The 17,750-nt window shown below is 41.7% G+C and overlaps 1 protein-coding gene across 2 annotated transcripts in view; it reads right to left on the bottom strand.

Moving 5' to 3' along the window:
• ECPAS (Ecm29 proteasome adaptor and scaffold) overlaps positions 1-17,750 on the bottom strand; it is a 100,540-nt gene that overhangs the window by 80,237 nt on the left and 2,553 nt on the right. For both annotated transcript variants that reach the window (XM_070742437.1, XM_070742436.1), the window contains exons 2-9: positions 10,646-10,776; positions 9,731-9,847; positions 7,961-8,079; positions 6,640-6,789; positions 5,318-5,489; positions 4,277-4,416; positions 1,756-1,837; positions 679-798 (exon numbers count right to left, since the gene is read on the bottom strand). In XM_070742437.1, coding sequence (XP_070598538.1) covers positions 679-798; positions 1,756-1,837; positions 4,277-4,416; positions 5,318-5,489; positions 6,640-6,789; positions 7,961-8,079; positions 9,731-9,847; positions 10,646-10,776 — 1,031 coding nt within the window. The remainder of the gene's footprint in view (positions 1-678; positions 799-1,755; positions 1,838-4,276; positions 4,417-5,317; positions 5,490-6,639; positions 6,790-7,960; positions 8,080-9,730; positions 9,848-10,645; positions 10,777-17,750) is intronic.

Genomic DNA, 17,750 nt, shown 5'->3' with positions numbered 1-17,750 from the left:
GAAACCCATGGAGATCCAGAGGGGAGAATGGGGCAGGACAGGGTGGAGAAAAACGGAGGAAACCCATGGAGATCCAGAGGGGAGAATGGGGCAGGACAGGGTGGAGAAAAACGGGGGAAACCCATGGAGATCCAGAGGGGAGAATGGGGCAGGACAGGGTGGAGAAAAACGGGGGAAACCCATGGAGATCCAGAGGGGAGAATGGGGCAGGACAGGGTGGAGAAAAACGGGGGAAACCCATGGAGATCCAGAGGGGAGAATGGGGCAGGACAGGGTGGAGAAAAACGGGGGAAACCCATGGAGATCCAGAGGGGAGAATGGGGCAGGACAGGGTGGAGAAAAACGGAGGAAACCCATGGAGATCCAGAGGGGAGAATGGGGCAGGACAGGGTGGAGAAAAACGGAGGAAACCCATGGAGATCCAGAGGGGAGAATGGGGCAGGAAAGAGTGGAGAAAAACAGAGGAAACCCATGGAGATCCAGAGGGGAGAATGGGGGAGAACAGGGTGGGAAAAAACGGGAGGAACTCAAGTCTGGAGGTGGGGCATCCCAGCGGCTGGCGGCAGGTTCGTAAGGTGAAAAAAGTTCGTAAGAAGAGGCAAAAAAATTCCGAACCCTGGGTTCGTATCTTGAAAAGTTCGTAAGACGAGGGGTTCGTATCATGAGGTACCACTGTACCTGAATATTTGCAGGAAATGTTTCCGCAGCTTGCCTGGAACGCAAAAGATGTGGGACAATCTTTAACTTCACCCGAGTACTGACAGGATCACGTTTCAGTTCTGGTTTCAGAACAGCTCCCTGTTATAAACACACAAATGAGGGTTTTTGAAAAATAAGGGTTAGAAAATACTAAATCACTCAGAAAAGCAATCAGTATACACATCAAATCTTTATTCTGGTCATTGACCAGTCTAACAGTGTACATATAACCACAATGTTTCAAAGCACTGGACCTGTATAAGTTACAAAAAAGAAAAAGTACCAGGATTACTACAAAGTAAGATATAACTTAGTGTACTCCAGAGGTTCCCAATTGTTCTTGGTTCACACTGGCTTTAGTGTCTCAATAACTTTTTCATGGTCTCCCTAGCAGTTCCCAAACTGTGCACCATGGAACTAAGGAGAGAACTGGGATTGCTCCAGTTATTAGGCAGTAAAATATGCCATTGTGAGTGTATCCGGTGGTGCCCTAGATTGAGAACTACAAGTATATTCAAAGAAAACCAAGATCCACTTCCAACATGGCATGGTAATTATCCAAGATGAGAAACTATACATCCAGGTTATCCTACGCTTTCAATTTGATCTCCCAATGACGCTTGGAAGTGTGAAGAAAGCATTTACCTGAAATGCCTTAAACCAGCTGCATCTATTTCAAATGTCAGAATTATAGACAATTCTCATTGTTTGTAGAGGCTCTGATCCAGCATAAAACTGAATAACAAAACCTGAAATAATGAGATGAGTTCACATTTATGGGAACTGGAGGATAAGGTTCCAAAGCCTAAAGCCAGTCTTCCTCCCAGAGCTATCATCTGCATGGTACACCTTGATCTGTTTCTCTTTTTCATTGTTCGCTTATAAAAGATCTGAGCTAGTCCAGAGCTGCAAGGCTCCAAGCAGCTTCTTTACAACAGCTAGTTTCTCTACAATAGCAAATAATCCATATTATAAAATATGTAATACCAAGTGATACACAAAATGCAAAAAATAGAAAATAAGAAAAAATAACAGATTTAGGTAAACAATTCTTACCTCCTTAGTTTTTAGTGGTATATCCCCAAGGTAAACTTTGTACAGCTTGTTGATGATGGCTGGGTTATTCCAGTCAATTAAACTAAGGGAGGAAGGGAAAGAAGGAGAAGAAATTTACTAAAAATCAAACTGATTGCAAAAATTCTTTTTTTCCCTTCCATAGTTTCTGTTTTCAGTAATTGAGTCCGCCAAATGAAAACTTTACTGGTTCTCAATGTAGCATGTCTGTAGAGAAACTCAATCATCCAGGTTATGGTTGTCCTAAAGATGCTTTTCCAAAAGGCAACTGGACTTGAGTTTTTTCCTTTAAAATGTTTCCTTGAAAATTCAACAAGAATGAGAAATGAAAAAAGTGTTTTTTATTCCCATCTTTATAATCCATTTTTATTTTAATAGCCGTACTAGGGAACCACTCTTACAAACCACTAATAATTACCAGAAACATGTGGAAACTAATACGAGAATCTAGGTCTTTCCTAGCATATGTCTTCGGTTAATTTCATAACATACTAGCTATGGGGTCATTTAGATATATTGTAAAGAAATTAATACTGTACCTATTTATAAAAACACCTTTAGAATTATGACATACATAATCCTGAACCCCAACAGTGTGATTAATCACTGCACTACTTAAAGGCTATGCTTCACATAAATTGAAAAATTATTAAAGATTAATATTCATGTAAACACTGATCTTTTAAAGACTCCCCAAACTACTAGAAACTATGTGGTCACATGAATGAGATTTGTCTACCCTTATTGCAGTATTATTGAAGAGCCTTGGTGGTGGTTAGAATGCAGTATGCAAGCTACTTCTGCTGACCCCCAGCTGCAAGCAGTTTCGCAGATCTAATCTCAGCAGGCTCAAGGTTGACTCAGCCTTTCATCCTCCCAAGGTCAATAAAATGAGAACCCAGATTATAGGGAGCAATATGCTTACTTTCTGTAAACCACTTAGAGAAGGCTGTAAAGCACTGTGAAGCGGTATGTAAGTTTAAATGTTAAATTATGCGCCCAACCTACTATACAGTATTGAGGAGCAATGAATCCATGGACTCAGTTTTATTTTGGAGCTTCCTATAATGAATGAAATCTGAACAGGAGCCTCATTCTGCAGATAAATTAATAACCTTAAAATTCCCCCAGAATGAGGAAACTTACCCAGATTTTTCAATCATAGGTAGAGTGAGATAAGCTAAATATGCTTAGAATCCCTGGTCATAAAAGCTTTGGCAGTCTTTTTATTAGCAAACTCAGCACTGAAAACTACCTTAATCATAATAATTACCTGCTGAAAAGCAGCTATATATCAAACCTGAGGAGGTATACTATTACCATTCATACTAATACAGTCATACCTCGTCTTATGAACCTAATTGGTTCCAGGGGGAGGTTCGTAAGATGAAAGGTTCGTAAGACGAAACATTGTTTCCCATAGGAAACAATGGAAAGTCAATTAATCCGTGCAACCAAAAAAAAAACCCCGCAAAAAAATGCTGCCGCCCGGCTGTCACCTTTTAAAACAGCCTGGGGGCTTCTCACCGACCTCCCGAACGCCGAACTTCCAGGCTGTTTTAAAAGGTGACAGCCGGGCGGCGGGGCTTCCCAGCAGCCTCCGAATGCCAAACGCGGAAGTTCGGGTTTGGCGTTCGGCTTCGGGAGGCTGTTGGGAAGCCGCCCGTCTGTTTTAAAAGGTGACAGCCGGGCTGGGGGGCTTCCCAGCAGCCTCCCGAACCCCGAACCCGGAAGTTCGGCAAAAGTTCGGGGTTCGGGAGGCTGCTGGGAAGCCCCCCAGCCCGGCTGTCACCTTTTAAAACAGCCGGGCGGCTTCCCAGCAGCCTCCCGAAGCCGAACGCCAAACCCGAACTTCCGCGTTCGGCGTTCGGCGGCTGCTGGGAAGCCCCCCGGCTGTTTTAAAAGGTGACAGCCAGGCTGGGGGGCTTCCTAGCAGCCTCCCGAACCCCAAACCCGGAAGTTCGGCAAAAGTTCGGGGTTCGGGAGGCTGCTGGGAAGCCCCCCAGCCCGGCTGTCACCTTTTAAAACAGCCGGGCGGCTTCCCAGCAGCCTCCCGAAGCCGAACGCCAAACCCGAACTTCCGCGTTCGGCGTTCGGAGGCTGCTGGGAAGCCCCGCCGCCCGGCTGTCACCTTTTAAAATAGCTGGGGGGCTTCCCAGCAGCCTCCCGAACGCCGAACCCAGAAGTTCGGGTTTGGCGTTCATAACACGAAAAAAGTTCGTAAGAAGAGGCAAATTTTTTCTGAACCCCAGGTTCGTATCTCGAGTTGTTCGTAAGACGAGGGGTTCATATCTTGAGGTACCACTGTATATGGATGCCAATAGTGCTGCTATCATTGTGGTCAATTGTAGAGATGTCTACATCCTCTCAAATGCAATTCCAAAAATGTCCCATTGTGATAAACAAAATAAGTTTGCATTAAACAAAATCAACCTTATTTTTAAAATTCATAATAAACCAGCATTTTTTTTTAAAAAAAAACATCTATATTATAGCCCATTACCTCTGCTTGCTTTTGAGTTCAAGATCTGCTGCAGTGGCTACACTGTGCCGTGTATCACTAGAGGCAATAACCAAATGTATGACAGCTTCAAGTTCAGGCACCTGCTCAGCTTCAATGAACTTTACAATGCCCAGTTTACACTGTCAAACAAAACAGGAAAAAAATAAAAGGTGTTCAGACGAATCTCATACATTGTCTATAAAAAGGATACCTTTATTATAATTACAGAGTGATGGAACTGGGTAGAGATGGCTAGAGAAATAACAAAAGGCTTTGCCTTAAAGCAAAGATGGGGAAATTAAGAGGCTCAATATATTACAGAAGGAAAATTTACCAACAACATCAGTCAACCTAACCAATAGTGAGCCATAAGGGGAATTCTGATCCAATCAACTGTGGAGGGTCAGAGGTTTTCAGTCATTTAAAAGTAAAGGTTTCCTCTGTCTAGTCATGTCTGACTCTAGGGAACAATACCCATCTCAATTTCTTAGCTGAGAGAACCAACGTTGTTGAAGACCCTTTCCATGGTCATCTGGCCAACATGACTATGTGTCAAGAAGCATGGAATGCTATTATCTTCCTAACAAAGTGGTTTAAACCACGGGATTCCAACCTTGGCACCTTAAGCCCAGAGGATTTCAATTCCCAGCAAAGCTGGCTGGGTAAATCTGGAAAGTCTTCCGGCCTTAAAATGCCAAGATTGGAATCCCGTGGTTTAAAAAGTTTAAAATGATATTCTCCAAAATATCTCTCATCCCCATAAAAATATGCTGATTATCGTGTGGATTACATTTTTCAGAGTTTTGGAATGATGCAACATCATATGCTGATGCTACTTAGTTTTACTGCTTTTTTCAGTTTTTGTTTTATATTCTGTATTTTGTTTTATTTCAGTGAGCAATATAATTAAATTAGAGTACGCATGAGCTGGAGACAAATGAAAGCTCACAAGGTAAGTTAATACGCATTATGTTTGGCCACTTGTTATAATTAAGCTATTACCACCTCCCGCCCACTGGGCTATAGTTATTTGGCTTTTACCTGTTCCAGCTGCTCAGGTGTCCATGGACTGTCTCCAATCACCCGCTTGGCTGCATAAAAGCTCATTCCCGGAGGAGGCTGAGGGATGCCAGGTCCTGCAGAAGTACTTGATGAAGAGGAACCCTGTCCCGCTGGCACACTCTGGCGACTCTGGGATTCATTTAATACATATCTAGAAGGGGGCGGGGTTATAAAATCCTCTATTAGAAATGGTGAGTGAATGTATCAGCCTGTGAGCTCTACACAGCTTCAATTATGTCAGTCTGAAAAACCCAACCATCATCACCTTAGTAACAGAAACCTAAAATTGAACTTGAAAAAGCAGCATATTAAAATAAGAGATAATTATTTTTTTGTCATAATAAAAAACCCTATTTTGTTGTGAGCCGCTCCGAGTCCTAGGAGAGGGGCGGCACACAAATCTAATAATAATAATAATAATAATTATTATTATTATTATTATTATTATTATTATTATTATTATTATTATTATTATTATTATTATTTGTTGTTATTATTGTTGTTATTGTTGTTGTTGTTGTTGTTATTATTATTATTATTAAGTCAAGGACTATCTATAATTGGCTTAAGATCAAACATGTCAATCACAGAGATTTTGCACTACACAAGCTTTCGCTCAATGGATCAGAAAGCAAGCCAAAATCAACCCAACATTAGAAATTAATTTGATATGTGACTTCTGCTTAAAACCTAACCAATATCTAGACTAGAAACTCAATGCTTCTAGCAATTTTCCTGTGATTATATAGTACCTTTGGAATCTACACTCACTGACCTGCCTATGGATTTTTAAATGATCTGAGGCAAAAATATGATTTTCATTAAAAAAAAAAATCTTCTAGAGAATGTCAATGGCAAAATATCACTTTAAAAATAGCCTTCCCTTTCCCTTACTAATCTGAGTAGTACTTATCACCTGATAAACTTCATATTATAAACAATGTTGTTTGGCGGGGCCCAGGGGAAAAGCCTTCTCTGTGGCGGCCCTCTGGAACCAACTCCCCCCGAAGATTAGAATTGCCTCCACCCTCCTCGTAAGCTCCTTAAAACCCACCTCTGCCGTCAGGCATGGGGGAACTGAGATATTCTTTCCCGCTAGGCCTTTACAATTTATGCATGGTATGTTTGTTTGTATGGATGTTTGGTTTTTACAATAAGGGTTTTTTTTAGTTGTTTTAGTATTGGATTTCCATGCTGTTTTTTATTACTGTTGTTATCCGCCCCGAGTCTATGGAGAGTGGCGGCATACAAATTCAATAAATTAAATAAATTAAATAAATAAATAAATATTAGGTACTTACCCATAAGGCATGAGGAGAACATCCAACATAAAATCCAACAGCAGTTGTACAGTCTTTGGTTTTTCAGCAAGATTAAACGGAGAAGCTGCTTTCAGAGGTTCAACAGGATATTTCATGTGAAAAAGTGTTGGTATTAGAAGTTGCATTAGGCTGCAAAACAATTGGGCACATTGCAATTATGTGTAACAATCTGTCTAAACATTCATAAACGTTTTCATTTACAGTGATACCTTGTCTTACAAACTTAATTGGTTCCGGGACAAGGTTCTTAAGGTGAAAAGTTTGTAAGATGAAACAATGTTTTCCATAGGGATCAATGGAAAAGTGATTAATGTGTGCAAGCCCAAAATTTACCCTTTTTGCCAGCCGAAGTGCCCGTTTTTGCGCTGCTGGGATTCCCCTGAGGCTCCCCTCCATGGGAAGCTACACCTCCGGACTTCCGTTGCCAGCAAAGCGCCTGTTTTTGCGCTTCTGGGATTCCCATGCTGGGAGTCCCCTGCAGCATCACAAAAATATGGAAGTCCAGAGGTGGGGTTTCCCATAGAGGGGAGCCTCAGGGGATTCCCAGCAGCACAAAAACAGGTGCTTCGCTGGCAACGGAAGTCCGGAGGCGGGGCATCCCAGTGGCGGCGGTGGGTTTGTAAGGTGAAAAGAGTTTGTAAGAAGAGGCACAAAAATCTTAAACCCCAGGTTTGTATCTTGAAAAGTTTGTATGACGAGGCGTTTGTAAGATGAGGCATCACTGTATTGCCATTTGTATTTTAAAAAATTTTAAATGGGAATTGCAGACAAGGAAGACCACATAACTTCATGGTTTTCATGAAACCATTTTCCTTTCTTTCATATTTAGTAGCTAATTCTAAATGGATCTGTAATATTCAAATTGCTCTGAAACAAATTAAATTGAAATTTTAAATGTTAAGGAGGTTGGATCCAAGAATTAAGATTTATCTGTATGACAAAATGGTGGATGGCAAAAAAGTAAGGTATTTAAAATACCCTTGCCTAGGAAAGATGGCTGAAATATTTTTTTAGGTCCCAGAAAATAAGATAATATTCAGACAAATCCCTCATTTGTTGGGATTTAAGGAGTGGAGGTTCAGATCAATCAGATACGCAGGTTTTTATTGTTATATCCTCTCTGAATAAGATATAATCTAGTCTCCTGGTGGAATCTGCCTTGCCATGCTGAGACAAAGTAACAGAAGGGAACTATGCCATCAGTTCTCTGAACATGAATTTGCAGTCTTTAATGGCTAATTTATTAAAATGATTTTTTTTACAATTAGGCAATGAAAGCTTTATGCTCATAATATTATACCTGTCTTGTTGGGGTTGAGGTTTTCCTTCCATTGCAGTAAGGAGAGTGGGTGCCAGCTCACATTGTTTTTCCACAGGCAAACGAGGGTAACCCATCTTAACATATATTATTGTAAAATTCTGTAAAATGCAAGATATGTCTGAAAAGAACCACTAAAAAAACAGTCCTACAGGTACAATATCCACAACTTTTAAGAAACGTATCAGCAATAATCATTGATACCACTGAAATGTTTACATTGTTGAAATAGTCCAGCTCACCAAAAATATTCCACAAGTTCATTTACTTTCATAACTTTAGAGAAATGCTCCTGACATGGTAGGAGTTGTGTACAGTAGGAAAAGAGCAGATGGGCTCTGATAGCATCTTTTCCAACTAATGCATTTTATTAAACAGCATAAATGGCTGCTCACCAAAACTGATTTGAATTACCATATTTTTCGCTCTATACTGTGGGACACACTCCCCCCCCCCCCCAAAAAAAGTGGGTGGAAATGTCTGTGCATCTTATAGAGCAGTGATGGTGAACCTATGGCACGGGTGCCACAGGTGGCATGCGGAGCCATATCTGCTGGCACATGAGCCGTTGCCCTAGCTCAACTCCAATGTGCATCTGTGTGCTGGCCAGCTGATTTTTGGCTTGCACACAGGTTCTGGGAGGGCATTTTTGGCTTTAGCTTTCGGGTATGGGGGAAGCCTTTGGAACATGGGGAGGACAAAATATGAGTCTATTGGGCCCACTAGAAGTTGGAAAACAGGCTGTTTCCGGCCTCCAGAGGGCCTACGGGGGCTGGGGGAAGCTGTTTTCGCCCTCTTCAGGCATTGAATTATGGGTGTGGGTACTTACACATGCACGATAGTGCATGCCCACGCTTTTTTGGCACCGGAAGGAAAAAAGGTTCGCCATCACCGTTATAGAGCAAATATTGCGGCAGTGGGGAGGGGGGTTGTCACCACTGTCACCATTCGCTGCTGCAAGGAAACACTAGAGCCTTCACTGTCAAGCAGCTGATTGCCAGTTGGATCAGCCTCCCAGAATATCACCAATCAGCTGTTCTAGGTGACAGGGATCACCATCGCCAATCACTGCAAATAGCAGTGGTAATATCCGCCACTTAGAACAGCTTATCGGCAGTATTCCAAAAGGCCGATCAAACCGCCTATCAGCTGCTCAGCAGTGAAGGCTCCAGTGTTCCTTGGCGGCAGCAGCAGCAGCTAAACTCAGTTGACCAGTGGTGGGTGCAACAGAGCAGAGCCCTGTGCTGGGGGGCTCTGATAATGTGCTAAAGGTGACAAGGCTGTTTGCTGCAATTCCTGCAGTAGTGTTTAACTCTATCAATTTGAGTAAAGCCACAATGTCTTTGTTGTAATGTGTTATGTGTAAACTTAAAGTGCAAGTAATTTGTTAAACAGAATATTTCCTAATGAGATTTAATTATTGGCAATAACATTAAATGTATATGAAAATAAAACATTCCGAATGTATTTTGTTTCTCTCCATTTCAATGCACTATTTAAATATGACAAATAGGTGTAGTTACATATAAACATTCATTAAACTACAGTTGGAATGTTCAAGAGTTACATTTAGGAAAACACTTCCCAGCAGCTACAAGTCAGCAAACCATCTCTCTGTTTATACAGTAGGCTTATTATTCGAAAGCAGGACAAAGAATACCTAGGCAGGAGATAACCCAGCTATTATACTTAAGCACAATGTGCAAAGACAATCACAATCTTAGATTTCATGAGTAAGAAGAAAGGACTTACTGTAACAAAGGAGACCGCAGAAGGATCTTGATATTGGACTAATAAAGTCTCCACTGGAAGTTGGATTCTTGGGCGACTTTTGATTCGTTTGTTCAGATGAACTAGCAATTCCATAACCTAAAAAGAAAAAAATATCATTCCTTCATTTTATTGATTTAGTTTCATTTCCCACTTGTGAAACATAATAAATAAAACTATATTATCAAGTGTCCTATTTGTCCTTCCATTTGACCTTCAACAGAAAAAAAAAAAAGAACCAAGTGAGTATATTATTTGGACCTGAACGTGAAAAAGAATTGCAAGGGAACAATATTTGCAATGGCTTCAAAGAATATATTATTATGATATACATCTTCCAGCTTGAGGGAAACACAGCTTACTCAAACAAGGTCAGATCTGGTTAGTACTTGTATAGAAGATCATCACACAAACTTTAGACTAGAATGGGCAGCTGAAAATGAACCCGGATGAAAGCAATAGCTTTGTACTGAAAATTACATGTTTTGATGAAGTGATCATGAGTTAAATTCATCCCAAAGGACACTCTATATATAAAATCAACATGGGAGGGTTTTGACAAACTTCAGCATACAGATTATTATTATTATTATTATTATTATTATTATTATTATTATTATTATTTATTAGATTTGTATGTCGCCCCTCTCCAAAGACTCGGGGCGGCTCACAACAGCAATAAAAAACAGTATAACAATGGGACAAATCTAATAATAAAATATATAAAAACCCCAACAATTAAAAACCATACAGTACATACACACCAAATGTGAAATATAATAAGCCTGGGGGAGATGTCTTAGTTCCCCCATGCCTGGCGATATAGGTGGGTCTTAAGTAACTTGCGAAAGACAAGGAGGGTGGGGGCCGTTCTAATCTCCGGGGGAATATTCATACCTTTTTACGTACTCCTTCCTGTGTACTGGAAAGTTTTAAAAGAACAGGGGGAAGGAATTTGGATATAATGTTCTGCAATTGCTCATCTGTTTCTGCATGGCCAAGACGCAAGAATACACGTTCAAGTTGATCTAAAATAAAGGAAGAAAAACTGATCTATAATTAACAGCAAATGGTTTAATGTCATATCAGCAAGTTCAGCATTAAATAGTGATTTAATTTGCAATTGCTTTTACTAATGACCTACTTGCAAGGTCACCCTGCATTTATCATATGTGTTTTACACAGATGCAACATGTATTTTAAATCAGAAAATATACAGAATTATTTATTAAATTTATATGCTGCCCATCTCCCTGTCTAGTGACTTTTTCCGTTTTGTTCAAGTGAAGGGAAAAGAGACCCATCTGCTTCTAATTTGATCACTCTAGTTTACTGAGTGATCAAATTACATATGCATTATTGGATGAAGGTTTCTTAAACAAGGTTGAAACAAGATTTCTTGAACACTGGGAGCATAAAAACTCTGACACTGGTTTTTGCGTCAAATGCTTTTCTCTTCTTTTACACAAATCATAATGTATTTTATGAAATGCACATTTTAATTTATGAAATAAATGCTACTTGATCAATGAATGAAAATTTTAATCAAACAGATGATAGGCTCAGGACACATTGTTTTAGGTACTCAGATTTTGGTGAACAATAGTACAATAGAACAATAGAAATAATACAATAGAAAAATAGTTGGGTTTTTTTACTCAATGTATTAAAAGACATGAGGTATAATATATATTAGATCTGCATATTATTAAGAAGTAAATATGGGTAATTTAAATCAAAATCAGTTAATTACCTTATTTTAAAAATTACAGGCCACACTGCCTTAGTAAAGTAAAATTATAGGTCCAATCACAGTTATGTAATTTTTTACTTAGCAACCAGATTGACAAACCCAACTGTGGGTGCTTAGCAAGGACAGCCTGTAACCACCATAGCAGGAGAACACTATGTCTAGTTTATGGCTGGAGAAAACAGTATTATAGCCTAAGTCTTCCTAGAATGCATTCAGTTAAATGCATGACATGTTAACAATTAAAAATACACAAGGTGAAAGGTATGATTGTGGAGATAGAAAAAATTTCCAGGGAATTATTTAAATTATGTATTATTTAAAATATTATTTTTAAATTCAAAGGAGAATCCTATTGTATTTCTTTAACTTATTCATTTTATCCGTTTTTACTTAATCAAGCACCGAGACAATGTCTTACTTATTTCTTAGTTTAAATAATAAAATACCTTGAGCCAGGGAAAAACATAGTTTTACATTTTTAAAAGAAAGAAACTACGTTGCCCCACTTGCTCTAGGAAAAATGAAAGGGCTAGAGTGCAATATGGGAAACTTTTCAGAAATGGAAGAATACTGATTGAATAAATAGACAAAAGATGGAACAGTTTGTTCCAAACTTACAATCACAACTGAGACTGGAATTTCTGTTGTTAAGCAAGGCAGTTGTTACATGAATTGCACCAAATTCTACAATTTTTGCCATGGTTGTTAAACGAATTACTGCAGTTGTTACATGAATCATGAGATCATTATAAGAATTCAATCTCCCCCAATGACTTTGCTTGTCAGAAGCTGGGAAGGTTGCAAATGATGATCACATGATCCCAGGAAGCAACACCTGCCAGAGAAACATACCAGTTGCCAAGCACCTGGATTCTGATCATGTGAGGATGCTGTAACAGTTTTAAGTGTGACAACTGGTTGCAAGTCACTTTTTCAGTGACACTGTGACTTCGAACAGTCAATAAACAAATACAGTGATACCTCGTCTTACAAACTTAATTGGTTCCGGGACGAGGTTTGTAAGGTGAAAAGTTTGTAAGACGAAACAATGTTTCCCATAGGAATCAATGGAAAAGCGATTAATGAGTGCAAGCCCAAAACTCACCCCTTTTGCCAGCCGAAGCGCCCATTTATGCGCTGCTGGGATTCCCCTGAGGCTCCCCTCCATGGGAAACCCCACCTCCGGGCTTCCGTGTTTTTGTGATGCTGCAGGGGAATCCCAGCAGGAGATTCCTAGCAGCGCAAAAACGGGTGCTTCGTTGGCAACGGAAGTCCGGAGGTGGGGTTTCCCAGTGAGGGAAGCCTCAGTGAAATTGCAGCATCGCAAAAACACGGAAGTCCTCGAAACCCCACCTCCGGACTTCCATTGCCAGCAAAGCGCCTGTTTTTGCGCTACTAAGATTCCCCTGCAGCATCACAAAAAACACGGAAGTCCTCGAAACCCCACCTCCGGACTTCCGTTGCCAGCAAAGCGCCTGTTTTTGCGCTACTAAGATTCCCCTGCAGCATCACAAAAAACACGGAAGTCCGGAGGTGGTGTTTCCCATTGAGGGGAGCCTCGGGGGAATCCCAGCAGCGCATAAACGGCCACTTCGCTGGCAGCAGAAGTCCAGAGGCAGGGCATCCCAGTGGCGGCAGCTTGGGTTTGTAAGGTGAAAATAGTTGGAAGAAGAGGCAAAAAAATCTTAAACCCCAGGTTTGTATCTCAAAAAGTTTGTATGACGAGGTGTTTGTAAGACGAGGTATCACTGTAGTTGTCAGTTGAGGACTGCCTCTAGTGAAAAGTGCCATGAACCAATGCATGAGCAGAGAATAAATATCAATAGAAAATAAACTTAAGAGGAGACAGAAAATCCTTCCTCTACCACTGCAATAATGTCAAATTCTGGAACCTATCATGTAGATAGAAATAGGCTTAGAATAAAATGGAAAAAATAGGTGAAATAGCATGGCACATATATTTCTTTTTTTTAAAAAAGCTCTCTACTGCATACAGTTATAGACTGAAAAAATAGTTTCTTGATATTTGGGCTAAGATTAAAGATAGTCCCCATGCTATAAGCATTGGGCTGTTCCCAATTGTCCATATAAACAGACATACTTCCATGGGAATACCAGCACCTATAGATGTATTAATGATTGTTTTGTTTATTTATAGTTTTTGTAGCCTGTCCCAGTGCATAATGTTGGATAGAGTATAACAAAGTAATAACAATAACACAATCAACATCTGCCTACCCCAGATCCTTGAAAGGTGGATAAAAATGTCAAATCCAATCTGAACATCTAACTGTGGGATGAACCATAATAATACAGAGGTAACTCAAACTGAAAGCATAGCAAACCTATTTCTTTGAAATCACCTTCCAAAGTGCCCAAAGCTCTACAGGTAAATTATACCAGTGTTTCCCAACCTTGGCAACTTGAAGATATTTGGACTTCAACTCCCAGAATTCCCCAGCCAGCGAATGCTGGCTGGGGAATTCTGGGAGTTGAAGTCCAGATACCTTCAGGTTGCCAAGGTTGGGAAACACTGAATTATACAATATGAGGAATACAATCCAGAAAGACAACCTTCTTGTCCTTAGCCCTTAATCTCCTATATGTGAAGGAACTGGAAGCAGGCTCTCTCATCATGTTCTTGACAGATGACAATCTTTGCTTTGCAGGTGATACCTGATGCAATCTCATGTCTTGCAAAGTACTAAATTAATTGCACAAGGCTTTATGGACAGGTCTGTTCTGCACAGCCATAATATTTTTATAGTATTAGAATCCTTCATTAGTCCAGGGCTAGGCAAAGTTGGCTCTTCCATGACAGGTGGACTTCAACTCCCAGATTTCCTGTGATAGTATGATTGGCTCAGGAATTCTGGGAGTTGAAGTCCTCAAGTCATAGAAGAGACAATTTTGCCCACCCCTCATACAGGCTGATAGATGTTGACTTTTAAACATTTGCTCAAATTAATTACATAACAGGAGAAATACGGTAAGAGTTTCTTCTTCAAACAAAAAAGATGTAATGTCTTTCATGCTCTCCAAACTAGTCTTCCACGGACTACGATGTCCACAATTCCGACTTAAGAGTAGATTTCGACTAGGAATCAGGGGCAACAGATTTGAAAAAGCTACCGTCCAGCATTCATATGTATCACTAAATTTCTCAACATTATTTGTTCAGGCATGGCATAAAATCATGCAAGTTTAAAGAGAAGGATTAATTAGATCAGATAATATTTACTCCAAATAAAGTAGTCAAAATCATTATTACAATAATGGGGACGCCTTATCCAAGACATCAAAGACACTGCAATTAAAGTACAATTGTTCCTCTTTCAAAACAAATTAAGTACCCAGTGCAATGGTACTTTCTCCTAAACTACTGCATAATGTCGTAATTTCATTAATAGCTCTTCCATACTTATGTACAAGGAGTACCTGTGAACACAAATGAATTTGGGCCACTCCCCATCCAGCCTCTTTCACAGGATTGTGTTGCGGGTATAAAATTAAGGAAAGTGGCTCACTACAGATAGCCCTTTATTTATGATCCAAGTGAGCCCAACATTTATGTTGCTAACTGGGACATTAGTTAAGTGAGTTTTACCCCATTTTACGACTTTTGTCATCACATTTAAGTGAATTGCTGCAATTGTTAAATTAGTAACACCTCCAGCTTTCCCATTGACTTTGCATGTAAACAATCTGGGGACATGCAACCATCATAAATATGAACCAGCTGTCAATCTTCTGAATGTAAATCACATGACCGTTGCGATGCTACTAGTCATAAGTGTGAAAAATGGTCATAAGTCATTTTTTTCAATGCTCTTGTAACTTTGAATGGTCACTAAATGACCAGGCTAATATATGTCTAGCCTTCTTGAACTATGTGGGCCTAGAAGGGTGGTCTAGAACAGCGTTTCCCAACCGGTGTGCCGCGGCACAGTAGTGTGCCGCGAGACACGGTCAGGTGTGCCGCAGGAAGCTCCAGGTGGGCGGGGCACTGCCAGTGCCGGACCGCCAGTGCCTCCGACCTGGAGCTCCCACTCGCAGCTGTCCCCCGATGCAGCTGTTTCCAGCTGGGCCCCAAAGAAGGAAGGCGGGAAAAAGGAGGCAGGGGCGGGGAGGTCCGGCAGTAGGAGTAAAGGGAGCCGCGGCCGCCCCTGCCTCCCCATGGTGCCTCTGGCCAAACGCGCCCCTGGCTTCTCTGCCCTGCCCCATTGCCCGCCCGATCCGCCCACTCTCCTCCTCCGCCGCCGTCGCCTCCTGTCTTGGGGCGTGATCCGCCCCCTCTCCTTTGCTGCCAGAGAGAGAATGGAAGGCGCCGTTGTCTTCGCCTCCGCCCGCCGGCTCCCCTCGCCCTCCCAGACGTCCCCAGCGCCCGGCCACGCGCCGCCTCCCGTTAGCCCAGCCGACCTTTCCCTGCTGCCGTTTTCTCTTCATGGCGCAAAGCCACACAGTCCCGGACTCCCGGATCGCTCGCTTCTCCGGTCAGCAAAGCCATCTGCCCAGGAAAGCGCCACGCCGCGCTTGCTGGCCGGAAAAGCTTTGCGCCATGAAGAGAAAACGGCAGCAGGGAAAGGTCAGCCGGGCTAACGGGAGGCGGCGCGTGGCCGGGCGCTGGGAACGTCTGGGAGGGCGAGGAGGCTGATGGCTGCTGTTGCCTCTTAGCTGCAGAGCCGGCGGGCGGAGGCGAAGACAACGGCGCCCTCCATTCTCTCTCCAGCTCTCTCTCTCTCTCTTTCTTTTTCTCTCTGTTGCCGGCATGGTGAACGAGAGAGAAAGAGAGAGAGAGAAAAAGGAGGGGAGAGAGAAAGAGAGAGAAAGAAAGCAAGAGAAAGAGAGGGAAAGAAAGCAAGAGAGAGAAAGAGAGGGGGGAAGGAGGGAGAGGGAAAGACATGGAGGGAGGGAAGGAGGGAGAGAGAAAGAGCAAAAAAGAGGAAGAAAGAAAGAGGGATGGAGAGAGAGAAAGAAGGGAAGGAAGAGAGAGAAAGAGGGAGGGAGAAATAGAGTGAAATGGAGGAAGAGATTTTTTTTTGTCCAAACTTTTCTTTAGCCCCCCCCCCCCGCCCCCCCTTCTGTGTTCCCCAGAATTTTGAAAATATTAATAATGTGCCGCGGCTCAAAAAAGGTTGGGAAACACTGGTCTAGAAATCCAAATAACAAATATAGGCAATAAATAACTGCACATTTTTGACACTTCGATATTTGTGTGTGTAATATACACGAGTATATTTTTGGTATTTTTGATTTTGCATGTATATATTACACACACACACACCTATATGTTAGTGCACAAATACCTATGTATATGTGTTTTGATATGTATATGTATGTTCAGGTGGTCCTTGACCTACAACTGTTCATTTAGTGACCAAAGTTACAATGGCACTGAAAAGTAACATGACCATTTTTCACACTTACGATGGTGGCAGCATTCCCATGGTCGTGTGATTTACATTCAAATGCTTGATAACTGGTTCATATTTATGACGGTTGCCGTGTCGCGGGACCATGTGATCCCCTTTTGTGACCATCTGACACACAAAGTCAATGGGAAAGCCGGATTCGCTGAACAACGGTGTTACTAATTTAACAACAACAGCGACTTCTCTTAAGAAAACGTGGCAAACAAAGTCGGAAAAAATTGAGCCAAATGTACTTAATTCATTTCTCGCTTCGCAACATAAATTTTTGGGCTCAATTGTGGTCATAAATTGAGGACTACCTCTATTTATGTATGGAGTCATTCGTTGTCAAGTGGACCAATTTTCAGAATCTTCCCCACTCGACCACCTTCAATTCCAAGGAAACTTTGCACATATTCCTTATGGCAGTGATGGCAAACCTTTTTTTCCTTGGGTGTCAAAAGAGCATGCACGCATGCTATCACACATGCCCGAGTGCCAATACCCATAATTCAATGCCTGGGGAGGGCGAAAACAGCTGCCCCCACCCTTCAAAGGGCCTCTGGTGGCCAGAAATGGCCTGTTTCCCAACTTCTGGTGGGCCCAGTAGGCTCATGTTTCACGCTCCCCAGGCTCCAAAGGCTTCCCTGGAGCCAGGGGTGGGTAAAAATGCCCTCCTCCATCCTCTCAGAGACTCACTGGAAGCCAGAGACGCCCTCCCAGAGCCTCTGTGGGAGCCAAAAATCAGCTGGCCTGCACACATATGCATGTTGAAGTTGAGCTAGGGCAATGGCTTGCGTGCCAGTAGATATGGCTCTGTGTGCCACCTGTGGCACCC

Source organism: Erythrolamprus reginae, chromosome 2 (assembly GCF_031021105.1).
Source record: "Erythrolamprus reginae isolate rEryReg1 chromosome 2, rEryReg1.hap1, whole genome shotgun sequence".
Lineage (NCBI taxonomy): Eukaryota > Metazoa > Chordata > Lepidosauria > Squamata > Dipsadidae > Erythrolamprus > Erythrolamprus reginae.
Note: the sequence above shows the minus strand (reverse complement) of the source record. Positions and strands in the feature narration are given on the sequence as shown.